Source organism: Akebia trifoliata, chromosome 14 (genome assembly GCF_017979445.1).
Source record: "Akebia trifoliata isolate Shusen 1 chromosome 14, ASM1797944v1, whole genome shotgun sequence".
NCBI classification, from domain to species: Eukaryota; Viridiplantae; Streptophyta; class Magnoliopsida; order Ranunculales; family Lardizabalaceae; genus Akebia; species Akebia trifoliata.
Window position 1 is genome coordinate 4,372,679 of NC_141388.1, and position 11,214 is coordinate 4,383,892.

Genomic DNA, 11,214 nt, shown 5'->3' on the forward strand with positions numbered 1-11,214 from the left:
TTTTTTTAATATTTTTTAAATTAAAAAATAAAAAATATAGTTTAATAAATTAAAAAATTATTTCAATTTTTTTTCCTTTATAATAATACCACGTAAGAGGAAAATATTCCAAATTCCGACGTTTTCAAAAATAAAGAATAAAAGATTTTATTGACACACCAACCTTTTGAAATTAGGGATTTTTCCCTAAACATGTTCAACGTATGTCCAAATTTCATTTTAATTCCTAAAATATGTATTTCGAGTGAATTCATCACTTTTTTAATTAAGGATTCTCTGATATATCTACGAATTCGCAAATATTAAAAAAGATGAACTCACGAATTTGTAGATTACAAAAATGACGAATGCATATTTTGATAATTAAAATGAAATATACCAAACTTGAAAAAATAATGATTTTCTAACGCCCCCACTATAAAATCATAAGTCATTTGCCTCGAGATACATATATAATCATAAATATTTTTCTTATGTATCCCAAAACAAATGATCTATGATTCTGTGATGGAAGCGTAAGGGTATATGTCAGAGGAAGGGTGTCAAATTATCACAACTCAACTTGAAATTTAATCATTCACCTTCAAAATTAATCAACTATTTACATATAAATTGGTGTGCTATAAGTAAAAATTGATGCATAATTTTACGAATAAAAGAAGATGGCCACTCTCATGGCTCATGATTACCAACAATATGATGGTGTGGCTTGATGAAATTTGAGGTGTTTCGCTTTTCTTTTTTCGTTTTATTTATTTATTTATTTAAATTTCAAAATGATAATTATAACAAGCCAATGGTATTCTGCTAAGGGAAAAGTTGTTGAAATCTGAACGGTAAGGTTGAAATCTTTGACAAGTCTGGTCATTTTAGATAGTGGAGACACCATAACATCAAAATCTAAATTGTCTTAAATGACATTGTAAGAAGAGGTGGTGCACGTGTGGTTGTGTGGGACCTACCATCCAAATACCAATCAGATATTAAATAGTGGAATTTAAAGTGGAACCCATTATTAGTGATGATCAGTGTGGCACGTGTGTAATTATTTTGCTAATAATGATCCTAGACTATACTTATATAACGTTATTATCTACTATTTTACTATTTTATCTCTTTTACTGTCTCGCACGTGCATGATTCGTGTCAGATATCACCATCTGGATTAGTGATTGCTGCAATTGACAGAGCCCATGCGCATAGTTGGCTTGTACTGAATTGACTTTCTTCTTTCGAAGTTCTCGAACCATGAGGGTGGCGTGACGTGGCGTGGTGGGACAGAAATGGAAACTTAAGAGTACATTTTAGTGTCCGACGACGATGGATAGTGAAATGAGGGAACAGAAGTACAGGATCACAAGGAAACACTTTTATCGAGAGAGATTTACCCGGCATATCTAGCTGTTGCTTTTTTTATTTATAAAACTCCCTTGGAGTTCTGACAACTCCAAAGAAACCTTAGTTTATGAAGTTTGTTATCCACCAAACCCCATTTTATCAAGTTTGTTAGGACCAAACCTTGGAGTGGGGATCCTGATCATAAAATTCAAATTTATGGAGTTAATTTGTTATTTAACATATCTTGGAGTGGATTCTAACCACGTGTCTTTCAAAACTTGATGTGATAACATAGGATGATAAAAGATAAAATTATAAGAATTATTAAAAAAGTCAAAAGAAAAAGTTACTTTTCACTATTGAATTTTAATTTTAAATTTAGGAGTTTGATAGCCATTTTACTTTCAACACTAATAATCAAGCTCAAAAAGGACTTTTTATTTTAGATTGTTTCTATTGAATTTGAGTTTTTTCATAAAATTTAGAAGGTTGCATTGTCGAATTGCTTATTTGATGATCCATTTGGGGCTAATGACTCTTAATAAGATTTGAAATCTTACTAAGTTACTCAGGGTAACTTGATTCATAACGTAGGCTTTGTTCAAGTAACAAAATTAATAAAGTAAGGGAGTTTTTGTAATAAAATTGTAATAGGTAGGTATGATCGATAAATCTCTTTTTTATCAATTCTGATACTCAGTGGATTCAATTCTATGATACGTAATTGTAATAGATTATAATAAAAAGAAATCTAGAATAGGGATTTTTGATTGACATCCTTACTAAGAGCAACTCCAACGCACTTATCATTAGTCTTTGCATCTCTCTTCCCAACTGTTAATTTAGAATGTCAGAGTTCTTTGAAGATCCCCAACATACTATGCAACTCTCTCTCTCTCTCTCTATAATATATATATATATATATATATATATATATATTGAAAAGTTCAATTTTCAATTGACAAAAAGAAAAGATGGAGATCTAGGATCCCTACTTTTTGACCGCAAAAAATGATGATAGTGGGTAGAATTTTATTGTAACTAAATTTTATAAAGTGACATCTTGAATAGTATAATTGAAATGCAGACTCCTTTAATATCTAACATAACTATCCATAATGCAGACTTCTGTTGACATTGCTCTAACATGCGTCCATCATAGAAGAGCCTGCACACAATCTAAAAAAAAAAAATTATGTTGTAATATTACGAAGAATTAGGAGTAGATCAAAATAAGATATGACCAAATTTTTTGAAAATTGTCACAAACAAATGTGATGAAGGTAAATATACACAATGTCATTAAAATATACCCTAGTTGTTATTATATCAAAGTTCTGATTGATTTAATTGTCAAAATGTAATAGTAAGGTTAACAAAGCAAAAGATTGATCGTTGGAATTCATCGATAAACTGAAAAAGAAAGTTTTAGTTGGAAGAAAAGAAAATTACAATAAAAAGATGCATTGATTGTCTTAATAACATGACTTCTATCCTCACGAGCCACTCTCTTGTTTCATTGGTTTTGTTAAATTCAAGGAGCCTTAAGTAGAGAGGATGACATGGGAAGTGATTTGGGTGTGTGCTCTTCTCATCTTCCCCAAACTAAAGTCCATATATCTAATGATCCTCAAAGCTTAGGTTATTATAGAATTTGAATCAAATTGGATTTTGATATTAGGATTTTGTTAAGGGCACATGTTAAAGTGCAATAAATACACTTTGAAAATTGAATTTTATATCAAAAATAATCTTTAAAAAATTATTTTTTACCAAAATACCCTCAAATTCCAACTTTCAAGGTGTATTTATTGCACTTTAACAAAATCCTTGACATTACGATCTTATCAAAATTTTAACAAATGGCTCACAAAATGCCATTCGTAACGATCTTATCCCTACACTGATCCACATATATAATCATTTTAGTTGTTAAACACTAGACACCTAACCATACTGGTTGGTGAATCCTAATCGTTGACTTGATGAGTTGATGTTGAGGAAAATTATAATGGTGACAAGTCATCCATAAAAACAGAATGTGGTAATCCATCATTTAAAAGTAATCAATGATGCTGATTTTTGGTGAGTTGGTAGAACAAGAGATGGAATAAAAATCCGTCAAGTTCGGTGGCTCCAAAGATGGTACAGCGTGAGAGTTTGGGAAGTATTTATTAATTAAAACTTTGATAAAGATTTCTTTATTAATTAAAACTTTGACAAAGACTTCTTTACCACTAAGTAAGCCAGTCTGAATTTGATGTAAGCATTTCCTATCAATCAAACAATATAAAAGCTGTAAAAAGCAACATGTGGCATTAATAGAGTTTATAATGGCAAATTTTGATGCCCTTTCGTATCATAATGGTCTTGAAATCTCATCACTTGAAACTTTTGACACATTTTTTTGGACCCCCAATCTTATTAAACATCAAACACAAAATTAACGATAAAATCTTTATAATTTCTTGTTGTGTAAATGTCTTGTATGCTGTTGCATTATGTAGAGTTGTGGGCAAGGGCAGTGTTGGAGTTCGAATTTTTTAAAGAGTACGAAAAGGGTAATCGTGTAATATTTTCTTAAGAATTTTTTATTTTTTGAGGGGGAGTTTTTCATATTTTGATAACTCTCGATTATATAAATAGAGATTTATAGGACTGTAAAATTTATGAGAAAATAATGATTGTTCTTGTTTTGTTTCATAAACGTAGGGACACTACCGTATCACATAAATTCTTGTGTTTTGTGTGATTGTGTTATCTTTACTATTTCATTTTTTCACATTTCCTAACGTTCTTTAAGCACTCTTTAAATAATCTAGCCAAACAGTAATTTTGCAATCGTGCCGTAGAGGTAGTATACATGCCCTAGGAATACTCTTTACTCTTTTTTTATTGGTAAAGATCAAGATAATTTCATTAAAAAAATAGGGTGGAGGTGACCATCGAGAAAAGTACAAAAACAAATATCCAAACAAAAGAACACCAAATAGTAGACAATATTCCATGACTAGATTACAAATTCTCTCCCACCTTAGAACAAAATCCCTTAAAATGATGTCTCGAAACTCTTTAAACAGTTTACACCAGAAAAACAAAAGAGTTAAAATGACCGACACAATGTCTTGAGGATTGGAAACCCTCCTGTTAAAATAACGGTTGTTTCTCTCCTTCCAGATGTTGTTTTATACTCTATAGAAGCTCATTCGTAGGAAACATCGTATTCTATAAAATGGTGCATATGTAATTTTTTTTAAAAATTATTTATTTTGAACATAAATTGGTCATAACTTATCCTAAACTTTGAAGTGGATAACCAAATAATGTAATATTTGAATAATTTTAGATTTACTAACTATTACTTGTAAAAGACAACAAGTCAACAAAAATTGTAATAATCATGCCTTTGTTAGGTCACCAGTCGAATCTTTAAACCATCTAATTTCTTCTTTGTTGGTAGATTTGTTGCTTAATGCATCAGACAAGGCTCCACTTATTTCTACTGGCTTTTCTTTTAAAAAATTAAAATTTAAAAAATAATTTACAAGTGTAGGCAGGTTAATTTGATGGGTTAGGCATAAATAATAATAAATGATATTAATAAAAGTAGCTTCACACTCTAATTAATTAATTATTTATTTTATGTGATGTAATTAACTGAGTTCGAATAGGAGAATGTTGACATAAATTATGAGACTCCATCATTAACAAATATCAACGCGTATCAATGCATTTACAAGATCGCCCCGATGAGGCCAAATCACATAAAGAGGACACTAATGATCGAGATTTAAAGGGTAGGGGCAATTTGAATAAGATTAAATCAAATAGAACTAAGATTAACTATCATTATATAAAGAATCAATTTTTAGAAACAAAAGTTATGCAATTTACTATCCTAAATCTCATTTACTCTACCAAATTACCATTGAATTGATCGTTGGAGTATGATAGGTATGATCACAAGGTTGGTAAAGTAGAAAATTGAAAAAGAAGCACTCCGAGGTATTAAAAGATTAATTGCTAAGGAGGTGAGAAGGAAGTCACACCCATCATCATCATCATCATCATCATCAAGAACATAAAAAAAGCGGCCCACCTACTTTAGACAATGTTGTTTGAAATGGGAACGCAAGCTAAGTTTGTGCTTGAGCAAGTCGAACGTCATATAAGGGCGACTTTAAAAATAAAATAAAAACGCTAATGACCTTTTTAGTAAAAAAATTTCATTCGATCTGTACTCGACTGCCGTGGCAAAGGCATAGAACCGTTGATCGATTTCCTTGTGTATCTTGAAGAAAAAGATCTAAGGTTTTGTGCCCTTGCCACTCAGCTACGTATATACCGAGAGAAAATTTTCGAATCAGAAAATCACAACTCAAAAAAAATGTTGCCAAGATCGAGAGTTTTATTTCTTGACCAGATATTATTAAAAAAAAAAAAAAATTCAAACTTTCATATACTTTTATAGATTATATTATTAAAAGTTGTATTATTTTTATTCATGACCCCATAAGTTGCTTGCTGGAATTCCTCATAGCAAGTGCTTGACAACTTAGTCTTAGACAAGCTAATAATCATAAACAATAGTATATATAAGATAAAATCATTCCTTTTTAGAGATTCTTCTTTTCAGTTGAAAGTTGCACGTGGCGCATCATCACACCCACTCTACTGTGTCTCCTCTTTCAGCTCCATTCTTTATCTCCTTATCATTTGGACATGGAAATATGGAAGTAAAGGTCCACTGTCCACACCCCACACCCACAGTTTAGGTTTCATGATGTTTCAAAATGAACGATTATTATAATTTGACATAATTATCAATATTTAGGTAGAAGTTCAAGTCATATTAGGGCTGTCAATAGCTCAAACCAGAGCCAAAACCCGATTCATTCTGATCTGATAATTTCAAATATGGATCAAAGGATTTAGGTTTCAAGCAGGACCCAATCCATTAAAGGTCTAATTTGATGGCCTATCAGATCGGTTTTGGATCAACCATCTCTCAATCCTATAGGATCTAGGTAATTTCTGGGATAAATCCTTCAGGGTGGCCCCTTAGATAGGTTCAAACTCAAGACCTCCGCTTCCAGAGGCGTGGTCTTGGGTCAGTTTCCCTCATTCTCGCAGAACAAAATTTATTTTGTAGTTTTGTGAAAAAATTAGGGCAAGTATCACATCAAGGACTGTTCTGATAATTCTTCTAGGGAGGTTCAAGTGGAAAATAATTGTACTTCTGAAACAACTTCGTCTAGATAGGTGTTATAAGATGACGATATTCTGACTCGAACAAAAAAATTCCCCTCGTCTGTACTTAATCAAAGTGGCAAGTGCACAGAACCATAGATCTTTCTCTTCAGGATGCATGAGGAAAAAGATTTAGGGCTTTGCTAAAGTAGATTCTGAGTTTCAGATCAGTACCTGTCTTTATTCATTTTTAATCTGGTATCATTTGATCTTACATCAGTTTCTTGAGTTGATTATAAATGGTTAGTATAGTTTGCTTAATTTCCTTTGTATCACATTTGCAACAGTATTGTTTTTAAAATTTTGTAAATGTTACTTTTAGGGCCCATGGATTCAAGATGGGTTTGGAAGGTTAAACAAGTTTTGGGGTAAGCTGGTTTGTTCAACTAGGGTAAGGGCCTTGAGACAACATCCCTTCCTGTTTATAATGATGGAAATCTTGGTTGTTGGATCTTGTTTCTCGTTGAACGAACATGTGGAGGTGCAGTTAATGAATGAACCAAGGCCAGTTCGACATCGGTTAATTGCCAAAGTGGATCGAATGGCGGGGAGTGCTACAATCTGACAGCCCATCAGATAGTAAAGGCCAGCCTTCCAGCCTTAAAATCATTCACTCTTGAAGAGGGAAGAATATGATAGCATGTATTTCTCTTAATTAATATGAAATGAACCATTAATAAGAACACCCCAGGTGTAAGCACCAATAGAATATCGCAGTCTCGTCTCTCTAATATAATTTCAATCAAAAACAAAAAAAACAAAATTACTGCCAGTATAACTACAATTTCATTTTCATTGATTAAGAAAATGAAATCTTAGAAATCAAGGAAACCTGTCCCATTTAAATTATTCCAATCTTATTCGCCACATCCAATGCATCATGATCTGGCGTCAACCTCACGTAGGCCTTCTTGGTTCCATCGGGCCTAAAATTACAACGGAAGATATCCAAGTAGGTAAAGTTGAGGAAGAGGAATCAAACGAAATGAAACAAGAATCAAATGTCGCAATGGGTTTGACAACAATCAAGCAGAGAAAAAACATAATTTGATGTACACTTCCAGATAGAAGAATGCAATAAATCATAATGTTAACCATGTATTCATATTCACAAATCCATGAAAAAAAGGAAATCAATGGGGAATTCACACTTATTTGAGTTTGATTGGAGCCCTGCAATGGCTTGTCATCATCATCATGGCATAGTCCCAAATATTTGGGTCGGCAACTATGGTTTCTCTATATAACCACCAAGTTCTATGTGGTAAACAGCCGAACATCTTGATGTCCCTTTTTTCACAACTTAATATAAACTAACTTATGTGGACTAGAAATATCCTTATGGAAGAGGTTTATCAGGATGTTTGTGGCAGTGGTTTCTTTTGGATATATAATCGAGGTGGTCATTTTTTTCAGACTTTGCGGAGGTGTTTACAGAACCATAAATGCATTTCACTGAGTGAAAAGCATCTATGGTTCTGTGCACACCTCCACATCAGCAAAGCGTGAATTGAGGTCACTCCAGCACGACTCTTTCCAAAAATATAAACACGATCGATTGGGTCAATTTTGCATTGCAATAAAAGCTACTATAAAAAGTGAAATAGAGGCGTAGAAAGGTTCACCTGATCAATGTGTTGACTTTCTTAGTCTGAATGTCATACATCTTCTTGACTGCAGCCTTGATCTTCTTCTTGTCTGCACGGATATCAACAATGAAAACCAGAGTATTGTTGTCTTCAATCTTCTTCATCGCAGATTCAGTGGTGAGTGGGTACTTCAATATCTGATAGTGGTCGAGCTTGTCCCTTGGGGGTGCACTAATGCGAGGGTACTTTGGGTTCCTTTCCTTCTTCAATGTCTTTGGGCGGTGAAATGTGACAGATGTCCGGATCTTCTTAGCTTTCTTCTTCAAAGTTGATGCACCTGATTTCACAGCCTTGGCAGCCTTCAGGGCCTGTGCTTTCGGATCAGTCTTCTTCGCAGTGGAAACTATATAAGAGACAAAGCCAATTAACTTCGGGTTGAGCAGGTAGCAAGAGATAAAGCATTGACAACATGTTCAACTATGGTATAATCAAATAAATGAGAAGGTGACCTAAAAGGGATTTCAAGAACGATGGTTATGATCCCATTAATGCAAACAAATGGATCAAACTATCATACTTTAAACCGTAAGCATCTTTAAGCAATCGTGGATAGAATAAAATAAAGGGAGGATTAAAAGAACAGCCTACATTCAGAACAATGAGGGAAACCTATGATCATGAGAGAAGTATTGATTGAAAAACTTTGTAACACACGGTTTACTATAATAATAAAAACAAACTAATACAATGTTCAGGTAAATAATTGATTAATTCATTTCTTCAAGTTCTACCATTCATGAGTATAAAACATTTTCACTCACGCAAAGGAGATCTCGACATACAATTATATATATAACATCTTGTAGCTTCATCAGTTCTTTGAATTGGATAGTGGACAGCTTCCAATTATACTAAACCAATTATTACATGTAATTGCCTCAATTTTAAAGATTTATATATTATGGTTCATGACTAAATTTGGGTCTTGCTAGGTAGTGCTACCAAGTTGGCCACATGGTAAAAAGTCTTGCCAAAGCAAACTTCATGTCGCAATCCACAGGCGAGGTTTTGTCGTCAACAAAACCTCACAAAGCACTTGGGAGATTACGGATACTTCCCTATAAATCTTCCAAATGTTTATCTAAATGATAGGGTAGGGGCCGCATTAAAGAGGGTCATGACTCATTATTTGTTGTTTTTCACTAGGAGATACTCTAAGTCAAGTCAAACAAAAATGGGAAATGGGAAAATCAACCTGATCCATGATTTTAAATCTCGTCCAAGACCAAGACGACTCGTCCGTGGATAGACAAGTTAGCCGTATTAGACAAGATAAAATCAGCAGTTCATTTTTCTCATTGTTGAACGAGACAACTCAAACGTATCGAAAAACTTGTCGGAGACGACTTCGTCTCGTTCATGGACGAGATGCCAAAACGAGTTTTAAAACCATGAATCGATTGGACAAGCATATTCACTTGATCTCAAAACATAAGGTGAGTATTCTACTAGAAAATAAAAAATCTAAAAAATAAAAATAAAAATTATGATAATTTCATCAGATTGATGAAAATGCATGAGAATCCCAAGGCGGGATCCATGAAATGGTTAGTAACAGCACACCCCAATACCCATAAATCTAAAAAATAGATCCAATTACGCCATTTAACACTATTAAGAACCATTTTTGACAAAAAATTCTGGTTTACTTAAAGAAAACTTAGAAACCCAGTTATTCAGATAAAGCAAAATCTACCAAAATTTCTTAGATCTACGAGTTATACCAGCAAGATATTACACAATAGATGAGAACACACATAAGTAGTAAATCCATTAAGTTATCCAAAATGTATTATCGATTATATCTATAACAAATCCAACTACACAGAGAAATGTAGAGATGATCACATGTGTTCATACATACGAAACGAAAAATGTTTTGAGGTTAGTACCTTTAGAAGGGGGAGCCATTGTTTGCTGAAGAAACTCAACTAAACACTGTTGAAAACCCTAACAGAGAAAATTAAAACTTTTAAAAATGTTGGTTAATCGAAGAAACTTCGAAAGAAAAAAAGAATTACACCAAGAGACTGCAACTCAAATTGATTTGGCAAAAACAGACCTTCAAGAAGAACAAGAACAGAGCGGGAGACGAGGGCTTTGCTAGGGTTTCCAGGAATAATAAGAAAGATTAGGAACATATATATCTTATTGTTACCCGAAATTACTATAATATCCCTATCATTTAGGAAAAATTACTTAGATTTGTTTTTATGGTTGAAGTCAAAATGCCACGTGTTATACTTTTGACCTACTGAAAGTTACATAGTTGGCCTCACAGTCCCTGCAATATGATATTAGAAAATTTTTATTGACACGTCAAAAAAATATCTGAACCTTCATAATTTTAGGAGTTTCTCTAAAAATCAAAAAATTCTTGTGGGCACTCCATGTCAAAGGGCACTGCTTGCCTTCCTTTTATCCTTCAATAATTTCGATGACTCGGGCAACTCTATCAAATTCGATGGTGATCAAAGAGAAAGAGAGGTCGAAGGAGGAGAAGAAGAAAAAAAATAGAGAGAGAGAGAGAGAGATCCGAGGAGGTGGAGAGAGATCGAAGAAGAAGATTCTAGGTTATGGTCAATTTTTGGAGTGTTGGTTCACTAAAGAAGATAAGAGGTGCTCTTAAAAATAAATTTTCAATTTTTTTTTAATAAAAACTTTGGCCCACCTTCAGAGATCCATGTCGTGTAAATCAAAATTTCTTTACTATTAATCGATTTAAATCTTTATAATTAAAAAAATAGAGTGATTTAGATATGATACTTTTTCATGAATATTAGAGATACCCCCTTATGGTTGGAGATTGATGGCATGCATCCCTTGACCTCAAATTTTGTAATAGATTAATAAGAAAATACCTAAATGCTCTCATCGTCATTTTCTTGTAAAAAACCTTTGATTTTTCTTTCTAAAACCAATCATCTTCAAGTTCTCCAATCTCTAAGATGTTCTTTTGTAATCTACCTAACCTAAT

General features: G+C 33.0%; 1 protein-coding gene across 2 annotated transcripts; it reads right to left on the bottom strand.

Moving 5' to 3' along the window:
- Positions 1-7,221: 7,221 nt before the first annotated feature.
- On the bottom strand, positions 7,222-10,398 carry LOC147385664 (large ribosomal subunit protein uL23-like). Of its 2 annotated transcripts, none has more exons than XM_086424167.1 (4): positions 10,300-10,398; positions 10,130-10,187; positions 8,214-8,580; positions 7,222-7,514 (listed from the first exon to the last, which is right to left on the bottom strand). In XM_086424167.1, exons 2-4 carry the CDS (start codon positions 10,146-10,148, stop codon positions 7,430-7,432), a joined length of 471 nt encoding a protein of 156 aa, XP_086280293.1. In that variant the 5' UTR covers positions 10,149-10,187; positions 10,300-10,398; the 3' UTR covers positions 7,222-7,429. The 2 variants fall into 2 exon arrangements, with proteins under 2 accessions (XP_086280293.1, XP_086280294.1); XM_086424168.1 differs by having other exon boundaries at positions 10,130-10,175; positions 10,300-10,362.
- Between the last annotated feature and the right edge of the window lie 816 nt (positions 10,399-11,214).